This window comes from Cricetulus griseus, chromosome 9 (genome assembly GCF_003668045.3).
Source record: "Cricetulus griseus strain 17A/GY chromosome 9, alternate assembly CriGri-PICRH-1.0, whole genome shotgun sequence".
In the NCBI taxonomy this organism is placed as follows: Eukaryota; Metazoa; Chordata; class Mammalia; order Rodentia; family Cricetidae; genus Cricetulus; species Cricetulus griseus.
This window is the reverse complement of record NC_048602.1, coordinates 28,304,032-28,329,983: the sequence shown is the minus strand read 5'-3', so window position 1 is coordinate 28,329,983 and position 25,952 is coordinate 28,304,032. Positions and strand designations below refer to the sequence as shown.

The 25,952-nt window shown below is 53.7% G+C and overlaps 2 protein-coding genes across 4 annotated transcripts in view; both read left to right on the top strand.

The window, feature by feature from the left end:
- Sympk (symplekin) overlaps window positions 1-14,412 on the top strand; it is a 30,974-nt gene extending 16,562 nt beyond the window's left edge. For all 3 annotated transcript variants that reach the window (XM_027430961.2, XM_027430960.2, XM_027430959.2), the window contains 17 exons: window positions 188-338; window positions 2,633-2,837; window positions 3,491-3,641; window positions 4,777-5,012; window positions 5,480-5,561; window positions 5,696-5,809; window positions 6,561-6,708; window positions 7,314-7,474; window positions 8,344-8,452; window positions 8,734-8,834; window positions 9,108-9,198; window positions 9,830-9,931; window positions 12,294-12,481; window positions 13,178-13,354; window positions 13,462-13,557; window positions 13,764-14,120; window positions 14,234-14,412. In XM_027430961.2, coding sequence (XP_027286762.1) covers window positions 188-338; window positions 2,633-2,837; window positions 3,491-3,641; window positions 4,777-5,012; window positions 5,480-5,561; window positions 5,696-5,809; window positions 6,561-6,708; window positions 7,314-7,474; window positions 8,344-8,452; window positions 8,734-8,834; window positions 9,108-9,198; window positions 9,830-9,931; window positions 12,294-12,481; window positions 13,178-13,354; window positions 13,462-13,557; window positions 13,764-14,120; window positions 14,234-14,374 — 2,610 coding nt within the window. In that variant the 3' untranslated portion in view covers window positions 14,375-14,412. The remainder of the gene's footprint in view (window positions 1-187; window positions 339-2,632; window positions 2,838-3,490; window positions 3,642-4,776; window positions 5,013-5,479; window positions 5,562-5,695; window positions 5,810-6,560; window positions 6,709-7,313; window positions 7,475-8,343; window positions 8,453-8,733; window positions 8,835-9,107; window positions 9,199-9,829; window positions 9,932-12,293; window positions 12,482-13,177; window positions 13,355-13,461; window positions 13,558-13,763; window positions 14,121-14,233) is intronic.
- A 3-nt stretch (window positions 14,413-14,415) lies between these two features.
- Window positions 14,416-25,952, top strand: part of Rsph6a (radial spoke head 6 homolog A) — a 20,856-nt gene continuing 9,319 nt past the window's right edge. The window contains exons 1-3 of the mRNA XM_027430962.2: window positions 14,416-15,260; window positions 17,986-18,217; window positions 25,167-25,931. Coding sequence (XP_027286763.1) covers window positions 14,644-15,260; window positions 17,986-18,217; window positions 25,167-25,931 — 1,614 coding nt within the window. The 5' untranslated portion in view covers window positions 14,416-14,643. The remainder of the gene's footprint in view (window positions 15,261-17,985; window positions 18,218-25,166; window positions 25,932-25,952) is intronic.

Below are 25,952 nucleotides of genomic sequence, written 5' to 3'. Positions count from 1 at the left end.
CCATTCCCTGTCTACTCACTCTGTTCTGGGGGGTGGGAGACTCCCAGGTGGACAGCCCGGTGGTCATTGTTTTCCCAGAGAGCTAAGACAAGGAGTGCAGGCCCAGCCCAGCCTCAGTTCCTGCTGCTCCTTCCATGCTGCTCTAGACTGAACTGGCTAAGGCTTCCCCTCCCCGGGCCTCCTGCAGGTCCTCATCAGCATGGTGTACCTACCTGAGACCATGCCTGCCTCCTTCCAAGCCATCTACACCCCGGTGGAGTCTGCAGGCACCGAAGCCCAGATCAAGCACCTGGCTCGGCTCATGGCCACACAGATGACAGCTGCAGGACTGGGACCTGGTGAGTCTTGTGCTGACCCAGGCCAGGCCTTGGCACTGGACTCTCTTTCTGGAAAAGCTGTGGAGATGAAGGTCATGCGCCATCTAAGGTGTTCCACCATTATATAGAATGCTCAATGTCTTCAGGTCCTGGGCTTTGAAATCTAACAGACTTCACCTTGAGGTCCAGACTGAACCATACTGACTGTGTCAGGTTACTGAGACTCTGAACTTTGGAGTCTTTCCCTTATTTCGCCTGTGCATTTTTTTGTTTTTTTGTGTGTGCCCTCAGGCTAGGAGAGGGCGTCAGATCTCTTGGTGATGGAGGAATCACAAGAGTTGTGGGTGTTAAGAGCAAAGCTGAGGTCCTGTGCGAGAACAGCAAGTGCTCTTCACGCCTAAGGCATCTCTGCAGGGCAGGCTTTTGTCTTCTTTGAGACCAGGTCTTGTTGTGCAACCCATGCTGGCTTCTAATTTGCACCAATCTTCTGCCTAGTCTCCTGAGTGCTGGAATTATGGGTGTGAGCCATGCTTGGCACCAGCTTGTTCTTTGAAGTATAAATTATGAACATTGACACAAATACAACTCCAGTGTCGGTGTGGCCATGAGCATCACAAGGAATGGCTTTTTCCAACTCATGTGGGTTCCAAAGACTGGACTCAGTTCCCCTTTTCCCTCTAAGCCATTGCACCAACCCTTGTTTCAGACCTTCTTGTCGTGAGCATAACAGTGGCTTACGGGTCTTTTTTTTTTTTTTTTTTAAGATTTTATTTTATTAAGTATACAGACAATCTTCGACCTGCCTGTGCCCTGCAGGTCAGAATGAGGTATCATTACAGATGGTTGTGAGCCACCATGTGGTTGCCAGGAATTGAACTCAGGACCTCTGGAAGAGCAGTCAGTGCTCTTAACTTCTGAGCCATCTCTCCAGCCCTGGCTTACGAGTCTTTGGTATGCTCAGGTTTTCACCTGACTGCTCCAAGAGATGGTGTTGTCAAGTCATGTGGCCCCTGCTTTTAAAGCCTGTTTATCTTGAGGATGCCTGAGTGTTACACACCTGTCACCCCAAGAAGTGGAGGCGGGGGGGGGTGTGTGTGGGGGGGGCGCATGGGTCATCCTTTGATGCATAGTGAGTTTGAGGACAGCCTGGGGTGCGTGAGACTCAAACCCCAAACGGGCTGGTATGACAGCTCAGTGAGTAAAGGTATTTGCTGCCAACCCCAGAACCCAGGAATCAGAAACCCCCACCATGCACCCTGGCATATGGATGTATATCCCCATGCAGATTAAGATATTTTACAAAAAGAAGCTGGGGCAATGGCTCAGTGGGTATGTGCTTGCTGTGTAAGCATGAGGACTTGGTTCCGATCACGGACATCCACAGAAAAGCCGAGGTGGTGTGCACCTGTAACCCCAGCATTGGATGAGGGCAGACACAGGCGGGTCCTAGGGATCTTCCTGGCCAGCTCTGGGTTCCTTGGGTGACCCTGTTTTAAAACAAAGTGTGGCTGGTTTGATGGCTCAGCTGGCAAAGGTGCCTACTGCCACACACGATGACCTGAGTTTAATCTTTGGAACTCATTGAGAGAACCAGGTCCACAAAATTGTCCTCTAATCTCCATATATACATACACACGGACAATACATAAATAAAATGCAATGATTTAAAAAAAAAAAAGGCTAGCTGGCTGGTGGTGGCTCATGCCTTTAATCCCAGCACTTGGGAGTCAGAGGCAGGTGGATCTCTGTTAGTTCGAGGCCAGCCTGGTCTGCAGAGATAGTTTTAGGACAGCCAGAGCTACACACAAAGAACCCCTGTTTTGAAAAACCAAAACACACACACACACACACACACACAGATAAAGGGAGTTACAAATCCACCTCTGACTTGCACGTGCACACACACACACAGACACACACACACACACATACACACACACACACACACAGATAAAGGGAGTTACAAATCCACCTCTGACTTGCACGTGCACACACACACACACACATACACACACACAAACACACACACACACACACAGAGAGATAAAGGGAGTTACAAATCCACCTCTGACTTGCACGTGCACACACAGTCTAGCACACTAACACATGTCACACACTCATGCACATCTCACACAGACTTCAACCTAAGAGAGCTTGCTTGGGACACTCCTCGGCAGTGCCTCCAGAAATGAAGCCTTCTAGCTGGATCCTTGGGTCGTGTTGCTAGGTGGGCTCCACGGTGGGCGCAGTGCATGCATGGCAGAGCCTGGGGTGCAGGAGATGAAGCAGAGGGTGCTATGGCTGCCTCCGTTCAGGTGTGGAGCAGACAAAACAGTGCAAGGAAGAGCCCAAGGAGGAGAAGGTGGTGAAGCCCGAGAGTGTCCTGATCAAGCGGCGCCTGTCAGCGCAGGGTCAGGCCATCTCTGTGGTGGGCTCTCTGAGCGCCATGTCCCCCTTGGAGGAGGAAGTACCCCAGGCCAAGAGGAGGCCCGAACCTATCATCCCTGTCACACAGCCACGGTGAGTCCTCTTCTAGTCGGGACATGGGTTCTGTGAGCGTGCCCTGTTTGCAGGTGTGAGTGGAAGGTTCTCCTCTACTTCAGAGTCAGTGCAGGAACCTCCAAGCTCTTGTGGGTTTCTGCAGCCACGTGTCCTTTTTCTGTCTTACCCTGGGAGAATGGTGGTGGCTTTCTCACTCACAGATGGAGTCACTAGGTTAGAGAACACGTGGTGCCTGCTGCAAGGCATGGTGACAGTGAGGCAGTTAATAGGGTTTCTAGTGTGCAACACGGGCTCCCGGTCATCATCACCATCCTCATTCTTCTCACCACCTTTATCCCAAAGTCAGGCTCAGCCACACCGAGCACTGTCGCAGCCTCTTGCTCCCCTCCCCGTTCCATCTTCCCCTACCCACAGCAAGCCCCAACCAGGGTCTTTGTGCTCACTCTTGTCCATCTGAGCCCCTCTGGTCCCTGCCTGCGCTCATGGAGACGCCCTCCTTGGCAGAAAGAGACCATTTCTTCCTCACCCTGTCTTCGTGCTGTGCTGAGCCTCATTCGGAATTCATAGCTAGAGAGGGGCCGTGCGTGTGTCTGTTGTGGCTGTGTGCCACCAGACAGACTGGGCTACAGAAAGCGTGCCAAGTCCCTGTCCTTGTCCCTGCCCTCACGTAGGCTGGCGGGTGCTGGTGGGCGCAAGAAGATCTTCCGTCTGAGTGACGCCCTGAAGCCGCTAACGGACGCCCAGGTGGAAGCCATGAAGCTGGGAGCCGTCAAGCGCATCCTGAGGGCGGAGAAGGCTGTAGCCTGCAGTGGGGCAGCCCAGGTGTGCCCCTTGGTTTAGTCAACAGTCCCTGTGCCTCCAGCCCCCAGCTCTACTCAGAGCCACTCCTCCTGGCTTGAACCCACCCTCTGCACGAGCAGAGCAGAGCAGCAGCCTTCAGACACTGAAGGCTTATTGGGGCTCTGCATGGGGCTGGACCTGCAGGACTGGTTCTTAGCAGTGATTTTGTAAAAAATTTCTTTGTTTAATTTATGTGTATGTTTGTCTGCATGAGTTTATGTGTACTATGTGTGTGCAGGAGCCCTCAGAGGCCAGAAGGGGGCACCAGATTCCGTGGAACTGTAGTTACAGGGAGTTGTGGATCACCACGTGGGTGCAGGAAACCAAACTCAAGTCCTCTGCAAGAGCAGCCCGTGGTCTTGACCATTGAACCATCTTTCCAGCCTTTATTTTCTATGATGTTTTTGTTTGTTTTGTTGGTTTTGGCTGTCTTCAAACTCATTTTGGAGACTCCCAGAGATCCACCTGCCTCTGCCTCCCAAGTGCTGGGATTAAAGGCGTGGGCCGTCATGCCTGACTTTTTCTTTCATTTTAAGTGTGTGTGTGTGTGTGTGTGTGTGTGTGTGTGTGTGTATTGTTTGATGTGGACACTTTTGTCTCTGCACCTAGCATGAACAAAGGCCATGGCTTTCACCCCCAGTTCCACAAAAGATTGTTCTGGACGATACACACACCATGTATTCTTTCTTGGTTGTCACCCACATCCTGTCCATGCCTAGAGGTGACAATAAGAATCGTCAGGATCTTTTCCTGTACACTGAAGTACCTGGCTACTACTCAGTGACTCCTGGGAGCTTCGGGTGGTTTGGTGACAGCTGATGGTTTGTTTCTTCCTCATCTGCTGCCACACAGTGTTACACTGCTGTGTTTACCCTTTATGCTGCCTTCCTTGGCTGAGGGAGTGAGTGGTTTGGTTTTCTAGATAAGGTCTCACTCTCACCAGGCTGGCCTTGACCTTGAGCAATCTGGGTGCTGGGATTGTAGATGTTAGTCACTGTACCCACATCAAACGGTGTTTACACTGGGGGTCCCTGAACCTGCAGCAGAAGTGCAAGGCATGATTGAAGGGCGCTCCAGCGGCTCGGCCACACTGACACACTTGCTCACCTACCCCCAGGCGCGCATCAAGATTCTGGCCAGCCTGGTAACACAGTTCGACTCTGGACTCAAGGCAGAGGTGCTGTCCTTCATCCTGGAAGATGTCCGGGGCCGCCTGGACCTGGCTTTCGCCTGGCTCTACCAGGAATACAATGCCTACCTAGCAGCCGGGGCTTCAGGCACTCTGGACAAGTATGAGGACTGCCTCATCCGCCTGCTCTCTGGCCTGCAGGAGAAACCGGACCAGAAGGATGGGTGAGGGCTTGACCGTAAGCCCCGTCCCCTTCTTCCTCAGAGCCACCCAAACTTGCTCTCCCTGTGTGCCTCTCTTCCTCCCTTTCCAGTTCCTACAGAAACTTGTGCAGACCACCCTGTGAGGGGACGAGGGTGGGTTGGGGGTGGGGCTTTGTGTAATGTTCATCAGGCTCACTCACAGCTCTGCTGCTTGGTCTGGGTGGCCTGTCACCCATCTGTGCTAACAGTTCCCAGGATGGGACGGTGGCTCGGTGGTAGAGAACATCCCTAGCACACAAGAAGCCCTGGGTTCCATCCCTAGTTGTAGCAAAAGGAACAAAGCCTCAGAGAGGGAGCATCTTCCAACCATGTGTGCCAGTCTGAGGCTCTGGACCCGGGGCTGAAGACGCCGTGGGTGCAGTTGGGCCACTGGGACGCAGGCCACCTTGCTGCACTTCTCCAGCAAGACACGTGTCTGTCTTGGGCAGGGTCTTCACCAAGGTGGTTTTGGAGGCCCCGCTGATCACAGAGAGTGCCTTGGAGGTGATCCGGAAGTATTGTGAGGATGAGGTGAGCAGGTTGCAGTTGAGGCAGGAAGGTGTAGAGGCAGGGGCGGCAGCCTGAGGGCCCGGTCCTGGGGACTTGGTTTGAGAGGAGGGAGGCAGGCAGGAGGGAGGCAGGCTGAGCGTCGCCCTCATCTGCAGAGTCGCGCCTACCTGGGCATGTCGACACTGGGAGACCTGATCTTCAAGCGCCCTTCTCGCCAGTTCCAGTACCTGCACGTCCTCCTTGACCTCAGCTCTCATGAGAAGGACAGGGTGAGCACATGCCATAGCTGGCCAGCCTGGCGTTCCTTTTCCTCAAAACTGTTTTCCATTTACCATGGTGTGACATCACCATGGAGTCAGGTCCTATCCTGCCCCTGAGTGTGTACATGCCCTCAAAGGAGGGCAGACCTGTTCACTCTCCTCTCACGCGTGTTGATGAACTGGAGCCTGGAGACAGTAGAGGAGCCTGTGTGACCGCAGGGAGCATTTGCAGTATACAGTACCTAGGCACCCGCCTGTGTAGACAAGGGATGAGGGTCGGGAAGCACCCGAGGAGGAGGAGATGTGGAATAACCGTAACACTTAGTAGCTGTACTGTAGATGAGACCTTGCTACAGCTGAGAAGGACCCTGGACCCGTTTCCCCGTAGCCTGTCACCAGCCTACTTGATGAGACAGCACACCATTAGCATTGGCCCTGGCCCTGTGCTGTCATTTGGTACAAACACATGCTGACGACCAGACCCTGATCTCGTGGGTGGCAGATGGTGTCTGACTGAAATGAGGCTTAGCCGGTGACATGTGTTCTGGGCAATGGGCTGCCTGTCCTGCCAAGTGCCAAAGCCAAGGCCACTTGGCAGGAAGAGTCACCGTTGAGGAATGAGGAGAGTGAGCAAGGTAGGGCCTAGCAAGATAGATGGGACTGAGATGGGAGATGCGCGTCACTGCTGTCTTTCCTGGGCTTCAGGCTGCGCTTGTTTTAGAGCAGTGCAGCTCTGTTGCCATGCCCGCTTTACCCTCAGGTGCGCTCCCAGGCTCTGCTCTTCATTAAGCGCATGTATGAGAAGGAGCAGCTTCGAGAGTATGTGGAGAAATTCGCCCTCAACTACCTGCAGCTCCTGGTCCACCCCAACCCACCCTCAGTGCTCTTCGGAGCTGACAAGGACACAGGTTTGATGCAGGTTCATCTGATTTGTGTCGAGCTCTACCCAGCCAGCTAGAATGGCTGCTGGATAGTAGCAAGCAGGGCCAAGACAAGACAGGTGACTGCAGGAGTGAGAAGCTGAGGACCAGGAGAGCAGCCTGTGGTATTCCATGGCCGTCTTAGGCCAAGGCCCTTAGCATAGTCCCAGCTCCTACCAGATTACAGACAGATCGTGCAGGCATGTGGAAAGCCCTCCCAGGGAGCATGTGAGCGGGTTCCCTACAAAGGAGGCGGTGGCACAGAGGGTTAGCAGTGAGGGTCTGTCTACCAACTATGTAAGTAGGGACCAGTGTGGAGAGTAGCGGGGTCGCCAGGTGGACTGCCCCTTCAGTCTTTGACAGATAGCCAGTGTGAGGACATTTATGTTGAGGCCATAATTGTCACAGGACTTGGAGGATACAGAGTTAAAACTTTTCTAGCTGCCTTGGGCCTTGGTGGTTGGCGGGGGGAGTCCTTTTCCTAATCAACCTACCCTCTTCCCATTGACTTCATTGAGAAGGCACGGACACTGGGGACAGGGCTTTGGGAAGGAAATATAGGACTTTATTGATGCATGGCTTTGTCCTGTCAGAGGTGGCTGCACCCTGGACGGAGGAGACAGTGAAGCAGTGTCTGTATCTCTATCTGGCTCTCCTGCCTCAGAACCACAAGCTGATCCACGAGCTGGCAGCCGTGTACACTGAGGCCATCGCCGACATCAAGCGGACCGTGCTGAGGGTCATTGAGCAGCCGGTGAGGCTCCTGAGCCCACCAGGGCAGGGCTGAGTCCCCAGCTCCAGCTGCTCCTTGGGTGTCTGTCTCAGTAGGCACCAAGGGCTGTCACCTGGACTCATGGCTTTGGCTTTGGGTGGTATTTACCGAGCCTGGAGTGGGCACATCTGGCTTCACATGGTGCCTTTGCTCTTCTCACTGTGCCCCGACACGAGGGGTGCAGGTCCGTCCCCAAGCAGAGACACATTAGCATCTAAGCTCCTGTTGCTGAGTCAGCTGGTCTTCCCCTGTGCTCTTACCCGAAGTCCTGAGCCACATGGCCACCGCATGAAAAGCAGTTCAGATGCTTACTCTGTCTGCTGTTGGACTCAGAAGCCTTTGCTTGTTGGCTCTGCCCCAGCTTTGCCCTGCCCTCATGATGTTTCTATTATTATAAAACGCCAGGTAGAAATGGAGGGAGAAGGGCAGGCTGAGGCTCTGGCCTAAGGTGCTGTAGCCCCGTGCTGAGAAAAAGTAAGCGCCAGGCAGGCTCTGGGGTTGTGCGCTTCAGGGTCCTTCACACTGTAGATGAGGATGCCAAGGGCAGCCCCCACAAAGCACACTCCCTGCTCTTTGCTTGCTGCAGCTGCTGCCCAGGTCTAGCCTGTGCCAGGCTGCGATGACAGTGGTTGCAGGAGGGTGGGCAGGGAGCAGGAAAACCTCCCTAGGCATTGCCACACAGGCTGGGCGTGGAAGGCTTGAGACACTTGGGTCACTGACCTGCCAGAGAGGAGGACCCCACACAGATGAAAGCTCCAAGAAACCCCTAGCCCTGTGACCTCAACCACCCCAGCTTCTGCAGCCTCCTCGAATGCTCTCCATAACCTGGTCTTGCTGCCCTCCTCATCTAGATCCGAGGGATGGGCATGAACTCCCCAGAGCTGCTACTGCTGGTGGAAAACTGCCCCAAAGGGGCAGAGACGCTGGTCACCCGCTGTCTGCACAGCCTCACGGACAAAGGTGCCTGGGGCCCTGCCTCCCACCTTCCCTCCCACCTGTTGCTCCCCTGCAAGAGCTGGAGCTGCTAAGTCCCCAAGTGACTGTGCCCCTGTGGATTTCGCCCGTCCTTGGGCCTCTCTGTAGAGAAAAGCCATGTGAGCTGCATTTAGGAAAGGAGGTCTGGGGACCCTGCTGGAATTGCACCGCCCCTCCCCCACGCCCACGAAACCTCCCCCGGACACTGCTCCTGTCCTCTGTTGCCGCCCTAGCACTCCAACTCTCTTCTCTCTGTCTTCCTGAAGTGCCGCCGTCCCCAGAGCTGGTAAAGCGGGTCCGAGACCTGTACCACAAGCGGCTGCCTGATGTACGCTTCCTCATCCCTGTGCTCAATGGCTTGGAGAAGGTAGGGCGGGGCTTCCTCATCCCTGTGCTCAATGGCTTGGAGAAGGTAGGGCGGGGCTTCCTCATCCCTGTGCTCAATGGCTTGGAGAAGGTAGGGCGGGGCCGGTGGTGCTCACGGGCGGGCGTGGGGATGACACCGTCAACCGGAGGAAGGCAGCAGCTGTGGGGAGGCAGGGGACATGTATCGTCAGGCCCAGAGGCTTCACTGGGGTGAGCGGGTGGATAGTGGGCCTCCAAGCCCATCGTCACCCTCCCCCCATCCCTTCCTCCTCAGAAAGAGGTCATCCAGGCCCTGCCCAAGCTCATCAAACTCAACCCCATCGTGGTAAAGGAGGTCTTCAACCGCCTGCTGGGCACCCAGCACGGTAGGTGCCCTCCCCCCTAGCCCAGGCCTTACTGATTTCTCAGACTGAGAGCCGGGAGCCGTTTTGTTCACTGTGGTAAGAAAAAAGAAAAATGTTTGAGGAAGGAAAAATAGCCAGTAATGTGGAGGAGTGGCCCTCATCCTGGGCCCTGTGGCCACATTTTAGGACACAGTGACGGGCATGCATGTGACTCCATGGTTGGGTGCTCTTCCCTCTGCTAACGGCCTTTTTTCCACTCTTTACCCCAACATAGCAGAAGGTTCAAGCCACGTAACGTGGAGTGAGACCCTGCCCCTGCCCCTGCCCTGCCGCCCCCGCCCCTGCCCCGCCCCTGCCCCTGCCCTGTCCTCATAGCTGGCTGTGATCATGTGCTCTGTTACATCAGTGCTGGCATGGCTGGGCCCAACCTTGCCTTCAGGGTGCACAGCCCAGAGGGAACAGTGGGCCGTGGGCAAGGCGGCTCTAAAAAGTGGTGGGGGAAGACTGGAGGCCACTTCCCCCTGTGTCCTCTGTCCCCATGTCCTCATGAAGCAGAGGGGCCGGATTAACTGTTTAGCCTCCGTTCTGGTCTGAGAGCCGTCTGTCTGCTGAGGCCTCTGTACTGTCTCCCTCCCCTGTTGCCACCCTGCAGGTGAAGGGAACTCAGCCTTATCCCCCCTGAACCCAGGAGAGCTGCTGATTGCTTTGCACAACATTGACTCCGTCAAGTGTGACATGAAATCCATCATCAAAGGTGAGGCCCCCCTGTTCCCACATGGCCCAGCTCCCGTGAACTTGGGACAGGGCCTCAGTCACCTGCATGGCCCCACTGGGTTGAAGATTGTCACCTGCTGTTCAACCTGCCCCATCCTGGCCTCTGTGTAAGGCGCATACACAGCTGTGGCTTGGCAGCAGGTGGTTCTTGGGAAGGAGGGCCGTCCCTCCCACCTGACCCTGAGGAACTCAAGGAAGCACAGCCCAAGGACAAGTCAGAGGCACCAAGGCCTCTGCTGGCATGGCATAGATGCCAGGCCTGAGTTGAGGCAGCAGAGGACCTCCATAGCAGGGGCTTGGTGGCAGTCTGGCAGGCTTCTTCCGCCCTGGCTGCCCAAGGGTTCCCTCTGAGCCAGGCCCTCCCTTCATGCCACCCACGTGGCTCTTGGTAAGTATGGTATAGATAGGTCACAGAGTTCACAGGAGGTAGCCGTGTAACACAGCCTGAGCCAAAGTGGACCCAAACCAGGAAGGGCTCTGCCTAGGAGCCTCCCCTGGGAAGACACCACGGTTTCCCCTTCTTCCTTCCCTTCCCCAGAGACTTGTGGGCCAGAATTGACTCTGTCCCAGGAGGGGCCCTGCCTGCTACCCTGTCACTTTAGCTTAGGCTTCCTCTCTCTCTGTCCCTCCATTTCCTGTTCTGGCCTGAAGTGGCTTCTTCAGGGACTGTTTTCCTGGCCTTCCTCAGCAATCCTACCAGGAAGGGGCCTGTGAAGAGAGGGCAGAGGAGACCGCAGGCCCAGGGAGGAATCAGGGACAGACTCAGAGGTTGTGGTCCAGAGCTGTGGACCACAGTTTAGACTCACACACGGCAATGAACCTAGAGCCTCAAACGTGCTAGGCTCTGACACACCCTCACTTCTTGCTCTGTTAGACGCAATGGGAACAATCCTGTCCCCATAGCCTGGTCCCAAGGGCTGTGTGTTCATCACACATCACTTTGTGCATAATTGGAAACACACACACACACACACACACACGTACATACGTACGTACGTCTTGGATCCAGAATAGAAGTCCAGTCACAAAGAGGGGAGAAAGGGCCCTGCCAAAAGCTACACAGGTGGCAGTTCACAACCTCTCAGCTGTCTGGGCCCCCACAGCTCTCACTACATCTCATCTGTCTGCTCATGTGAAGTCCCGCCCTCCCTGGGTTCTGTGGAATCCCAACACAGACACAGTGCTGGGTACATGGTTAGGACATTGGCAGCCTGATCTAGCCTGCCTGGGACTTGGGAAGGGCTTTCTGAAGTGGAGTCAGGGACAAGGTGACAGTGAGCTGAGCCTGGCCAAAGCTAGGACCAAGCAGAGGTTCCAGATAAGAGCGGAAACTGGCTTTGGCCTCGTGCAGCCCTCTGGGATGAGAGCAGCTTGGGCTGCTGGATAGGAAGGGTTAGAGGCCCAGGGGCGAGTGCAAGAAGAGGCTGGGTGGGCTCTGACTTCAGGGCCCATTTGGGCAGCAATGGAGCATGTCTTCGTAGAGGAACAGGCTCCTCCTCAAGTTCTGGCAGGCCTCTCCTCTGCCCTTCAGCCTGTGCATCTACGGCAATGTCCCCTCTCTCTTTGGGCCACCTCCTTACAGGACCACCCTCTCCTCCGTTGGCCTCTCAAGAGATTTGTGGGGTGGGGGAGGCTTCCTTCTGGCTCAATAAAGACTTCCTGGTTGACACACTCACATGGCCAGTGGTGATTGGGAAGGACTTTAGAAGCAGCTCCTGGGGTCTCCCCTTAGCCCAGCTGGCCCTGACATTGCCACCGACTCCCAGGAGCTAGACCTCAATCAAAGCCTGCTCCATGCTTTCTTCAGGGTGACATCTTTCCACATCCTGTTGGCACTAGCTACTCCGTTGGGTCCTCATCCTGGGTTGGGCCCTCACTACTACCTCTTATCCCTCTTTTCCCTGTTGCTCTCCTTAGTGTCCCCTGTCATATCTGCCCAGCACCACCACAGACCCTAATGCCTTTGGTTAGCCTTCTGACAGAGACCTAACTTCCTTCTGGGGATGCTAGGGTGTCTGCAACTCTTACCACTCCCCTAAGTGGGTTATAGCCACCCTTCTTAGGCTGTGGCAGGCTCCAGGGCTTGGCAGCATGCCGTCTGCTCCTCTCCCCAGGGCTGCCCACTGGAAAGAGGTGGGGTGTCACAGGCGGCACCCCATAGGTTATCCGGGGGTTGGACACACCTATCTCCATCTTCCTGGGCACGGGACCATTGAACATCCCCATAAAGGACCTTGGTGGTAGGGGTGGAGAAGCTTGGGGTGGGGTGGGGTGGGGTGGGGTTCCCACTTCACGGGGAACATCCCAGCAGAGAGGACAGGCCGCTCTCCGCCTCCTCACAGCCACCAACCTGTGTTTTGCGGAGCGGAACGTGTATACGTCGGAGGTGCTGGCTGTCGTGATGCAGCAGCTCATGGAGCAGAGCCCGCTGCCCATGCTGCTCATGCGGACCGTCATCCAGTCCCTGACCATGTACCCCCGCCTGGGGGGCTTCGTCATGAACATCCTGGCCCGGCTCATCATGAAGCAGGTAACTGCCCTGGCCCCAGGCAGGCGCCTGTCTCTGGATCACCTCCCCTGCCCTTTGCAGCTTTCCCTCCACCCCTCCCTCCTGGCTACAGGGTGACCAGTGAGAACAGTTAGGGATGGGAGAGGCGTCCCGCTACCCCACTCCTAGGCCCTGCGGGGCATATAGCTCAGCTGGAAACATCTAGTCTTTGTAGAAACTAGAATTACGGTGGGGGGGGGGGTCTTTGTAATTGTGTTTTAGTGAGGGTCTTGCCACGTGTCCCAGAATAACCAAGAACTCAGATTTGTGGTGATCCTCCTGCATCAGTCTTCCTAGTGGGATTGCAAGCATGCAACACCAACTTTTAGAACTCCTCTTGTGGAAATGGTCAACAAGTTCCATCCTCCATCCCAAAGCTGGGTTCAGACCGCAGGCTGGCCCTGTGCAAGGTCTGCACAGGTCTATTCAGTGTGGCTGATGGCACAGACTAGAGGTGGCAGTGAGAACCATATGCGATGGTGGTGCTGTCCTAGCGCTTGGTGACCTAGGGACTGGGGGCGGGGTCGCGTCCTAGTAGTTTCCTAGGTGAGAAAGGCACGTTCCTGTAGCAAGCTGTCCAGTGGTGGCGCATGGGTGGTCATGGCAGTGTCTGCGGGAAGGAGGTGGCTGCTTGGCCTTCACCTAACGGCCCCATCCCCATCCCCCTCCCCCCCACAGGTGTGGAAGTACCCCAAGGTTTGGGAGGGTTTCATCAAGTGCTGCCAGCGCACCAAGCCCCAGAGCTTCCAAGTCATCCTGCAGCTACCTCCGCAGCAGCTCGGCGCCGTCTTTGACAAGTGCCCCGAGCTCCGGGAGCCACTGCTGGCCCACGTGCGCTCCTTCACCCCCCACCAGGTACCCGGAGGGCTCTGGAGGGTTCGAGTTCTGGGTTCTGGGGTGCTGAGCGGTGCCTCTGGCCAGAGCTCTCCACAGCTCCAGCCCCCGCCTTTCCCTTCTCCTAGCAAGCACACATCCCCAACTCCATCATGACGGTCCTGGAGGCCAGCGGCAAACAGGAGCCAGAAGTCAAGGAAGCACCTGCAGGGCCCCTGGAGGAGGTGAGGGCAGTGTGGCCCACCTGCCTGTGTCTCTCACCCCGAGAAGCCCGGTTGTTAAACCCACACTCTCCCAAGATTGCCTTCCTGGTAAAGGGAATGGCCGGCCACCCACCCTCCCCGCTTTTTCAGCTCGGTGGCCTCGGTCTCCTCCATCCTGGGGGGTGAGGGGTGCGTCCCTCCTGAGCTGAGTGCCCCTCCCACCCCAGGATGACTTGGAGCCCTTGACTTTGGCCCCGGCCCCGGCTCCTGCTCCTGCTCCGCGGCCCCCTCAGGACCTCATCGGCCTGCGATTGGCTCAGGAGAAGGCCCTGAAGCGGCAGCTAGAGGAGGAACAGAAGCTGAAGCCCCCAGGCGTGGGGGTGCCCACGGCCCCGGCACCCTCCTCCATGCCCTTGGTGCTGCCGGCAGCCCGAGCCGGCCCCACCCCGGCTGAGGAGGCCATGGAGTACCGGGAGGAGGGTCCCGAGTGTGAGACCCCGGCCATCTTCATCAGCATGGATGATGACTCAGGGCTGGCCGAAACCACGCTCCTCGACTCCAGTCTTGAGGGTCCCCTGCTTAAGGTAGGGGACAGCTAGAGCTGCGGAGGGAGGCTGCAGCAGGGCCGCCCCGGGCTGAGGGTGCCGCCCGCCCGCCCGCTCCTGACCCGCCGCCCCTTGCCTTCTCCCGCCACCAGGAGGCAGCAGCAGTCGGACCTGGCCCCAAGGACGAGCGGAGTCCCCAGAGTCTCGGCCACGCTGCGGCTGCGGCGGCGGAGGAAGCCTTGGCCACCTCCAGCCCAGAGGCCAGGGAACCCGAGAGCAAGGGGAACAGCTGACAGCTGCCTGCGGGCGTTTGGGGGGAGGGGCGGGGCGGGGTGGGCCACCTAGAGCTTTGCCTTAACATGAATAAAGGAAGTGGCACTCGGGCCGTGGCTGCGGTGTGTCCAGAAACTTGGGGAGCCGGCTCCAGTGCTGGGCTGCGCCTGCGCACACCCGGCTCGGCTCGGCAGGCGCCCCGCGCTGGGACTGTAACGGCAGGCGGCAGGGCGCAGGCGGCAGGCGGGCGAGCGCGGCCAGCACTGGCCAGCCTCCCTCCTGCAGGGACATGGGAGAGCCACCGCCCAACCCTGACACCTGGTCCCAAGAGCGGAAGGCTTCTCAAAGCTCGGAGAGGATCCGCGGCAGTCGAGAGTCCTCACAGCCTCTGATAACCATCCCGGAGGATGGCGGGTACCAACCTCCTCTGCTGCGGGGGAGCCAGGGCAGCCGGGGCAGCCAGGACTTTCAGGGAGCCGGCCTGCCCCACTGGCCACAGAGGCCCAGCCTGGGGCCAGAGAGCCAGGGCGAGGAAGGCATGGAGTACCGCCGATCCATGAGCCTGCGTTACTCCTATCCCCCGGAGGAGTTCTCGTCTCAGGAGTACGCGGATGAGAACATAATGATGCAGCAGCAGTTTCCTCCGGGCCTCTTAGAACAACTGGAGACCTCCTACCAGGACCAGGGTGCCGGCCTCGTAGACCAGTTCAACTTGTACCCAGGAGGGTACCAGGCCTCGCAGCATGGGCCGTACTTGAGGGACGACCCCTCTCTCCACTTAGGGCCCGCTGGCCTGGGCTTCATGCCCTTCGTTGGAGAGGTGCCTGACCCCGAACCCCGCGAGCTGGCAGTGCAGAACGCCAAGGCCTACCTGCTGCAGACCAGCGTGGACTGCAACCTCAGCCTGTGAGAGGGCGTTGCGGGTGGAGAAAGCGGGCAGCAGGCTGGGAAGGGCCCTAGCCAAGGCTGCCTCGGGTATGGGGTCCCTGTGGGCATCTAACCTAGCAGAGAGTTGAGGAAAGAGTAGAAAGTGCCAGCACACCCCACCCACCCCTAATATCTACTCGCAGGGATTCACACAGCTTCTAAGCTTGTGTCTACAAGACACTGAATCAGAGAGGTCGGGTTGCTTATCTAAAGTCGCACAGCCAAGAAGCGGTAGAGCCAGCATTAGAACCCGGCCTCTTAGCATCCCAGGTCTTGTCTAACTGCCCCGTCTAAGTGGGGTGGTTGTCAGTCACTGAGCAGCAGGTATGGTCCCCTCTCTCTCCCATTCTGGGTATTATAGAAGGCGGCACAGTCGATGAGAAGGGCTTAGGTGGTGGCACCTTGCACGTAGCAAGAGGAAGAGTGGTCCAGGGATAGGGCACAGCCAGACCTCGGGAGGGAGGGACCGGCTGCTGTGTCCCGGACCGCGGCCGGGAGACGAAAAGGAAATGATGAAGCAGGGCTGGCTAAAACACATAGCCAGTTCCATCCATCCCTCCTGTGCTAAGAGCCTGCCGTGGCTCCCTATTGGCAGACAGGACACTGAGGTGTGGCTCCCCACCCTGCCCGCAGTGTACACTCAGTCTCCACTCTGCCTCGACCTCAGGCCCCAGAGCCAGGCAAAATTAACCCCTAGGTGTTGCGCCAACGCGTTTCCAGTCTTGAGAGCTTCAAGGGTTCTTCCTGAAATGCCCTGAGCAGTCTCGCTTCTTCTTTTGCCGAGCTTTCATTTTTATCTGTTTAACTCTGCGTGTGTGTGTGTGTGTGTGTGTGTGTGTGTGTGTGTGTGTGTGTGTGTGTGTGCAGGCAGGCACGCGTACATGCGAGCACACTGCTAGAAGAGGGCACTGCGCTTAACTGAAGTTAAGCAGTTGTGGGCTGCCTCGTGTCGGTGTTGACAACTGAACTCTTATCCCTATGTCCTTTTAGCTATAGGGCTGTCTTTCCAGGCTTTTCAAGATTTTTAAAATATTTAGGGGCTGCAGAGATAGATGACTCAGAGGTTAAGAGCACTGGCTGCTCTTCCAGAGGTCATGAGTTCAATTCCCAGCAACCACATGGTGGCTCACAGTCATCTATAATAGGATCTGATACCCTCTCCTGGCCTACAGGCATATGTGCAGATAAAACACTATACATAATAAATAAATCTTTTAAGAACATTTGTTGCTCTTGCAGAAGACTCAGGTTTGGTTCCCAGCACCCAGAGGGCAGCTCAGCTCCAGGGAATCCAGCACCTTCTGACCCCTGCAAGCATCAGGCATGTACATGGCGTACATACACACAAACAGGCAAAAACAGTTGTACACATAAAAATACAATAAACTCTAAATTGGAATGATACTAATTTAGTGTGTATGAGTATTTTGCCTGCATGTCTATAAAATGCACCACATACTTGCAGTTTGCAGTGCCTTTGGAGTTCACAAAAGGGCACTGGATCCCCTGAAACTGAATGGTTTTGAGCCGCCATGTGGGTGCTAAGAACAGAACAGAGCAGCCTGTATTCTTAACCGATGGACCATCTCTCTGGTTCCCTCTAAGTTACTCCTGTTATTTGTTTTATGGTTTGGGGCTTGAACCCAGGGCCTCCTGCAAGCTAGGCAAGCACCTTACCACTGGGATACCCAACCAGCCTCCTCTCTTACCTTCCTACTGCCAGCCTGGGTCTGCCCCACACTTGAGACTGGTCACAGAGTGGTTTGCACCCATGGATGAGCTCTTTCGGATGAGACCAGCCTGGCTTCAAAGTGTGCTGAGCCATGACCTCAGATTTCCTAAGCATTAGTTCCCTGGAGGGTGTGTATGTGTGCGTCATGGTTGTTGTAAGAATTCAATAATGCAGCTGGGTGTTGGTGGCACACGCCTTGAATCCCAGCACTCGGGAGGCTGAGGCAGGCAGACCTCAGTGAGTTGGAGGCCAGCCTGGTCTCCAGAGGGAGTTCCAGGATAGGCTCCAAAGCTACACAGAGAAACCCTGTCTCAAAAAAACAAAGCAAAACAAACAAAAAAGCCAAAAACCAACGAATCCAATAATGCTCTCAAACACTCAGCGTGGTGCCTGGACTGAGTGGATGGAGGCCACCATGGGACTATGATTACTCCATTCTCAACGCTCCCTTACTCTTAGTGACACTAAACTTCCATTTTTTTTTCCAAGCACACCCCCACCCGGGCATCTTCCTGCCACCCAGGCAATGTCTGTAAGCCTAAACAATTTTGTTCGTTCTATTGTCATCCATTTTCTATTTTAATCCCTTTAAGTAAGTAGAATTAATCAATTAAAACGATCTCTATTGTAATCCCCGTTCCTTTTCATGCCTTATTGCATTGGCTATGGTCATTTAATATTAAACAGAAGTCGTGAAGTCAGATTCCGTGTTTAAGGCCAGCTTGCTCTACATATGAGACCCTGTTACAGAGAAGAAAGGAGGCGGGGGAGGGCTTAGTACCCCATCCTGGCAATATTTAGCCATGTGTGTCTATCTAATCATCTTCAGACGTCAGTTCCATCAGGGCAGGGACATTTCCTGTCCCCTCCCGGGTCCCTAGCAGTAGATGAAGGAACAGGCGCTAAACAGCAGGCTGGCTCAGTGCACTGACCGAGTGGTGTCCCCCACCTCCCTCTCCTCCTGGGAGGCAGGTACGAGCACCTGGTGAACCTGCTGACCAAGATCCTGAACCAGCGGCCCGAGGACCCCTTGGCCATCCTGGAGACTCTGAACCGCAACACGCAGTGGGAATGGTTCCACCCCAAGCTGGACACGCTGCGAGATGACCCCGAGATGCAGCCCACCTATGACATGGCCGAGAAGCAAAAGGCTCTGTTCAGCAGGAGCGGAGGAGAAGGCGAGCAGGAAATGGAAGAGGAGGTGGTGAGTGAGCTGGTGTGGAGAGTGGGTGGGGCGTGGGGAGTGGGTGGGGCATGGGGAGTGGGTGGGGCCGGCCGGTGCACAGGCTGGTGTCTAGAGGAGAGTGGGGGTCCGGCCTCTGCTGCTGCGGTCTGTGCTGAAGGTGTCAGCAGGAGTGACTGGCAATAGTGTCCACTGTGCCTGCAGAGGGAACAGAGGGCCGGGAGTACCGCCTGGGGCACCGAAACAAAAATATATTTTTAAAGGTCTAACCAGGGACTGGAGAGATGGTTTAGCTGTTAAGAGCTAAACCATCTTAGCTCTTAGTTAAGAGCTCTAAACTAAGACCGGTTGCTCTTCCAGGAGAACCTATATTTGTTTCTTTAAAAATATTTTTTTTAATTTAGAAGCAATTTTATTGTACATATCAATCCCCCGTTCCCTCTCCCTCCCATCCTCCCACGCCCCCCCACTGACTCCCCAACCCACGCCCCATCCACTACCCAAGGATATCGAAGTCTTCCACGGGGGATCATCAAAGTCTGTCACATCATTTGGGGGAGGGCCTAGGCTGTGCTGAAATAGTATCCCTCCATAGGGAATGGGCTCCCAAAGCCAGAGGGTCCTGGATAGATGTTCTTACAAACGCTAAGGGACCATGGATGCCAGCCCAGACTACTATACCCAGCAAAGCTTTCAATCACTATAGATGGAAAAAGCAAGATATTCCATGACAAAACCAGATTTAAATAATACATATCCACAAATCCAGCCCTACAGAAAGTTCTAGAAGGAAGACTCCAACCCAAGGAAGTTAACTACACTCACAAAAAATATAGGCAATAGATAATCCCAATTTACCAAAAGCCAAAAGAAAAAAAAAGGGGGGGTCCACACACAATATCACCACCACCACCAAATCCAAAACAAACGAGTCAACAATCAATGGTCATTAATATCCCTCAATGTCAATGGTCTTAACTTGTCTATAAAAAGACATAGGCTAACAGAATGGATACGAAGACAGAATCCATTCTTCTGCTGCAGACAAGAAACACACCTCAACTTCAAAGATAGACGTTACCTCAGAGTTAAGGGTTGGGAAGAGATTTCCCAATCAAATGGACCCAAGAGACAAGCTGGTGTGGCAATCCTAATATCTAACAAATTAGACTTCAAACTAAAGTCAGTCAAAAGAGATGAAGAAGGGCATTTCATAGTCATCAGAGGAAAAGTCCACCAAGATGAAGTCTCAATTCTGAGCATCTATGCCCCAAATACAAAGACACCCACATTCATTAAAGAAGCATCACTAAAGCTCAAATCACAGATAAAACCTCACACACGTATAGTGGGAGACTTCAACACCCCACTCTCACCACTAGACAGAAAATTAACAAAGAAACAAAGGAACTAACAGAAGTTTTGACCCAATTGGGTTTAATAGGCATCTATAGAACATTCCATCCAAACACAAAGAATAATACCTTCTTCTCAGCGCCACATGGAACCTCCTCTATAATTGACCACATACTTGGTAACATAGCAAACCTCAACAGATACAAAAAAATTGGAATAAACCATGGATCACCATGGTTTAAAGTTAGAATCCAACAACAACACAAATTGCAGAAACCCTACAAACTCATGGAAATTGAACAATGCGCAATTGCACCATTCCTGGGTCATCCAGAGCGAGTGCCAGGACAGGTTTCAAAGCTACACAGAGAAACCCTGTCTCGGGAAAAAAAAAAAAGAAAGAGAGAGAGAAAGAAAGAAAGAAAGAAAGAAAGAAAAGAAAATCATCTCTGGGAACCAGGTACCCGGATGTTTCTCTCCACCCAACCACACCAAACAGATTGTAGCCAATCTAATGTGGTGAGCACCTTCAATTGAAGCACTCAGTTGGCAGAAACAGGTGAATCTCTGAGTTCAAGACTAGCCCGGTGTACATAGGGAATTTCAAGCCAGCAAGACATATTGTCCCCCTCTCAAAAAAAAAAAAAAAAGTTACTCTGTCATTTGGAGTACTTGTCCACACTTGATCCGTCATCTGTGGCCAGAAGGGCTGGGCAGCACCAACATCCTTCAATTGCAGTGTGAGACCACACCGTTTCCACACGGATGCAGCATTCTAAAAACAGTGATAGCAGCCAGGTGGTGGCACATGCAGAGGCAGAGGCAGAGGCAAGCGGATCTCTGCAAGTTCGAGGCCAGCCTGGTCTACAGAGTGAGTGCCAGGATAGGCTCCAAAGCTACACAGAGAAACCCTGTCTCGAAAAACAAAAACAAAAAAAAAAAAAAAAAAAAAAAGAAGGGGGGATGATGTGGGGAGCCTGGAGAGATGGCTCAGTGGTTAAGAGCACTGGCTGGCTGCTCTTCCAGTAAACCTGGGTTAGATTTCCAGTTCACAATCATCTGTAACTCCCGTTCTGGGGGACCTGATGCCTTCGTCTGGCCTCCCAGGGCACCAAGCACATACAGGAGCATAGACACACATGATGCAAAACACCCCTGCATATAAAATAAATATTTTTTTAAAAAAAGATGATGTGCTCCCTCAAAGACATCTGAACACCCCTGCCTGCTAGACTCGGCTATCTGACTAGGGAGTCCAGGAATACCCCTGTCTCTGCCTCACCCCCAGTGGGATTATAACCCTGAAGCGCCACACCTGACGGTTTACAGGGTTCTAGGGTTTGAACAAGGGCCCCAAGCTCATAGCAAGCATTTTACAGACTGAGTCATCGTCTCTTGACGCCAGTGTTGGTGACATGGAGGCAAGCAAGCTGTAACATCCTGTTAAAGGCCTAGGGAGGGCGCCCACGGTGGTGCGTGCCTGGAATCCCAGCACTCGGGAGGCCAAGGCAGCATCTAGCCTTGGAGGCTACATGGACATCACAGGGAGACCCTGGCATATTAACAGCTGTGGTCTTCAGCCTGGTGGTCTACAGAATGAGTTCCAGGACAGCCAGGGCTGCACAGAGAAACCCTGTCTGGAAAAAGAGCCAAGTTATTATTAATAATAACTGGCGTCTAAACACATGTTTAGATGAACAGTGGGTCATCCAAGAAGTCAAAAGGGAAATGAAAGAAATCCGTAGAGGCAGATGAAAATACAGCCGAGTCCCGTCTGAAGCCCCGGGGTTCAGCCACAGGACGCTAAAGAGGAAAGCTAACAGTGATGAGCGCACAAGCTAGAGACATTGAACAACCTAATGATGCACCCCAGGATCTCAAGTGGCCAATCGCAAACACAGGGGGCAGCACTGAAGAAGACTGGGGAAGAAATCAATGAGATCCAGAGTCGGAGAACAATATATAAAATCAGCTGGAGGAAGAATCGATTCCTTGAAAAAGTGAGATACATGGGGCTGGAGAGATGGCTCAGAGGTTAAGAGCACTGGCTGCTCTTCCAGAGGTCCTGAGTTCAATTCCCAGCAACCACATGGTGGCTCCCAACCATCTGTAATGAGATCTGGTGCCCTCTTCTGGCCTGCAGGGACACATGTAGGCAGAACACTGTATACATAATAAGTAAATCCTTAAAGAAAAAAAAAAGAAAAAAAAATCAAAAGAATGCTCTACAGAAAAACAAACAAGCAAACCCAAAACTCCAGACCTATTTCTTTGATGAACATAGAAATATTTTGTTGTTGTTGTTGTTTCTTGAGACAGGGTTTTTCTATGCAGCTTTGGAGCCTGTCCTGGAACTTGCTCTGTAAACCAGGCTGGCCTTGAATTCATAGAGATCCGCCCACCTCTGCCTCCCAAGTGCTGGGATTAAAGGCGTGCACCACCACCGCCTGGCAATGTGAACCTTCTTAACAAAATGTTTGCAAACCAAATTCAGGAGCACATGAAGAAGATCACATATTATGGCCAAGTGGGCTCCATCCCAGAGAGGCAAGGGCAGCCTGACACACGAAAACCAATGCATGTGATCCACCATAAACACTCTAGGACAGAAACCGCACGAGATTATTTCAGCCTTTTCAAGTCTGAAAAGGCATTTGACCAAGTTCAACATGACTTCATGATAAGAGTTCTGGAGACGTGAGGAACAGGTAGAATAGTCCTCAAAATAATAAAGGGCTTCCCATAGCCAATATTACACTAGATAGAGACTAACAGAGAGCATTTCCTCTAAAAGCAGCATCTATAGAGAGTGGCCACTCTCTCTGCTCATTCAGCATATACTGCTCACAGTCATAGCTGCAGCAGTTAGCCACGAGAAGGACATACGGAGGATACAAATAGAAAAGGAACAAAGCCAAACTTTCTTTTTTTTTAATATTTTATTTATTATGTATACAATCTGCCTGCACACCAGCAGAGGGCACCAGATCTCATTCAAGGTGGTTGTGAGCCACCATGTGGTTGCCAGGAACTGAACTCAGGACCTCTGGAAGAACAGGCAGTGCTCTTAAGCGCTGAGCCATCTCTCCAGCCCCAAAGTCAAACTTTCTAACTCCTTTTACAGATGACACGATTCTTTGCTTAAGAGTTCCTATTAAGTCAACTAGAAAATTGTTGGACCGAATAAACATAGTAGAGTTTCAAGATTCAAAATCGATAATTAAAAAAAGAAAAAAGCCCGGGCGGTAGTGGCACACACCTTTAAGCCCAGCGCTCAGAGATAGAGAGAGGTAGATCTCTGAGTTTGAGGCCAGCCTGGTCTACAGAGTGAGCTCCAGGACAGTCGGGGCTACACAGAGAAACCCTGTCTCAAGAAACAAACAAATAAAGCTACAAAGAAACCATGTCTCAAAGAAAAGATGGAGGAGGAGGAGGAAACAAACACAAACAATAGCCTCATTTATACTAACTGCCCTCAGAACACTGTTAGAAATTAGAAAACACTCCCCCAAAGTTAAGTATTTAGGAATATATATCTAAATAAAGACACAAAAGACCTCTACAACCGAGATGACAAGATATTGGAAGAGGGAATCACAGAAGATACAAGACAGCAGAACATTCCGTGTTCCTAGGTATTGTGAAAATATCTGTGCTACTAAAATGAATAAAACTAGTACAATTCCTATGAAAATCTCCATCCCATGTAAAACTTCACAGATGTAGACAGAAAACCTAACTCATGTGATGTCAGGCATGGTGGGCTCATGCCTTTCATCCCAGCGCTCTGGACGCAGAAACCGGTGAATTCCTGAGTTAGAGGCCAACCTGAAGCAAGTTCCAGGAGAGCTAGTGAAACTCTGTCTTGAAAAGCAAAACCATGCGACCATGCAGGAGTACAGAACACCAAGGACTTAACCTTGCCACAGATATTACAATACCGAAGCTGAGACACACACACACACATACACACACACACACACACACACACACAGAGAGAGAGAGAGAGAGAGAGAGAGAGAGAGAGAGAGAGAGAGAGAGAGAATGAAGTGATCAAAATATATTGTTTGAAAAAATTTCAGTAGCCAGGTGTTGGTGGCGCACGCCTTTAATCCCCCAGCATTCAGGAGGCAGAGGCAGGCGGATCTCTGTGAGTTCGAGGTCAGCCTGGTCTCCAGAGTGAGTTCCAGGACAGGCTCCAAAGCCACAGGGAAACCCTGTCTCAACCAAAATGGATAGACTTGGAATACATAAAATTGTGAGGCCATAATCTCAGAGAGAAAACAAACCATATGTGTTGCCCTGGTCTGTGGAATACAGCCATTATGAAGGTGACACGTATGGATACAGTGTAACAGGAAGAAAAGAGAACAAGAGATGCTGGCTGTGGGGATTAGGAGGGCCTGAGCGCAGGTAACCGACAGGGGTCACGAAAGAAGACATAACTATTTTTCTAGTTCTAATACTGTCATGGATTTTTGGTTTTGGTGGGAGATAACTCGTAGAACTTATTAGATGCAGAGAGTCTAATGTTTAATGTGAAGCGTCCGTTTTGAATGCCAATTCCAATTGCATAGGAATAAGGAATAAGAGGATTGGAGAGCGGGGACACACACACACACACACACACACACACACGCACGCACGCACGCACGCACGCACGCACGCGCGCGCGGAAGATGCCTGGTGAATCTGCAGGCAGAGACTCCAACCATGGCCAGTAACCAGCCAGACATCCGGGACAGTTTGTTTCTCAGATGTTCTGGCTTCGTTCAGGACACCGCCGGCTATTTCAGTTTTGCTAGACACAGCAATGTTGAGCTTTGTGGTCTGTGGCCCTCTCCTGCTGAGCAGATGACAGAGGCCACATGCCACAGACACTCTTCTTCCCGGCTTACATCTCGCCCCACCCGCACCCGCACCCTCACCCCGAGGATTCTTGTCAAGCATTACTTTTCTGGTCCCTCCCTCCCTTCTCCACCCCACCCGGGGTCTTCATGAACCAAGAACACAGTGGAAAGGGAGGCAGTGAAGAGCGCGTTGGGCTGTAAGTCACAGACGCCATGACTAATAGTGGCGTTGATTTTTAGACAGTCTTGGTAGCAATCTCTGTCTGTCTCGAACTCGTTCTGTAGACCAGGCTGGCCTCAAACTCAGAGATCCATCGGCCTCTGCCTTCCCAGTGCTGGCTGGGTTTAAAGGTGAGCACCACCGTGCCTGGCAACAGTGGCTTTTTTTTTTGTCCAGTAGAACAAGAAGGCCAGGGTAGCAGGGCAATCGGTCAGTGTGCCCGGAAGGCCAAACCCACCTTTCCCCTCCTTACTGTTAGGGAGTAGAGTATGGCCACCCAAGCGTTGCCTGTTGGTTCCCAACGAGCTACTGTGGCTTCGGGCTTTAATGTCCTTTATTGCCGTCAGGACAAAAAGGATTTTCTCCTGGTGTGCTTCCAACTCTTTTGCATCAAGGGATGCCCTCCTTGAGGACAACTCCCCAAACTGGTGGCTTTAGCCGGGTCCTTACTCTGCAGGGGCTGGCTCAGGTCTTACGGCTGAGGCTGCTGCTGACCCAGAGAATGGAAACGAGCCTTCCACCTTCTGTCCCATCCCTGTAACAGACCGACAGCCCGGTGCCCAACATCATGGAGACCGCCTTCTACTTCGAGCAAGCGGGCGTCGGGCTGAGCTCGGACGAAAGCTTCCGAATCTTCCTGGCCCTAAGGCAGCTGGTGGAGCAGCAACCCATCCACTCGTGCCGTTTCTGGGGCAAGATCCTGGGCCTGAACCGCAGCTACCTGGTGGCCGAGGTGGAGTTCCGCGAGGGCGAGGAGGAGGGCGAGGAGGAGGAGGTGGAGGAGCTAATGGAGGGAGGCGAGGTCATGGAGGCGCACGGCGAGGAGGAGGGCGAGGAGGACGAGGAGAAGGTGGTGGACGCAGTGCCCAAGCCGCAGTGGAAGCCGCCGCCCGTCGTCCCCAAGGAGGAGAGCCGCACCGGGGCCAACAAGTACCTGTACTTCGTGTGCAACGAGCCGGGCCGCCCGTGGACGCGCCTGCCGCACGTGACGCCCGCGCAGATCGTGAGCGCCCGCAAGATCAAGAAGTTCTTCACCGGCTTCCTGGACACGCCGGTCATCAGCTACCCGCCCTTCCCGGGCAACGAGGCCAACTACCTGCGCGCGCAAATTGCGCGCATCTCGGCCGCCACGCACATCAGCCCGCTGGGCTTCTACCAGTTCGGCGAGGAGGAAGGCGACGAGGAGGAGGAGGGCGGCGCCGGGCGCGACTCGTTCGAGGAGAACCCCGACTTTGAGGGCATCCCCGTCCTGGAGCTCGTGGATTCCATGGCCAACTGGGTTCATCACATGCAGCACATTCTACCACAGGTGAGGACCCAAAGATAGACG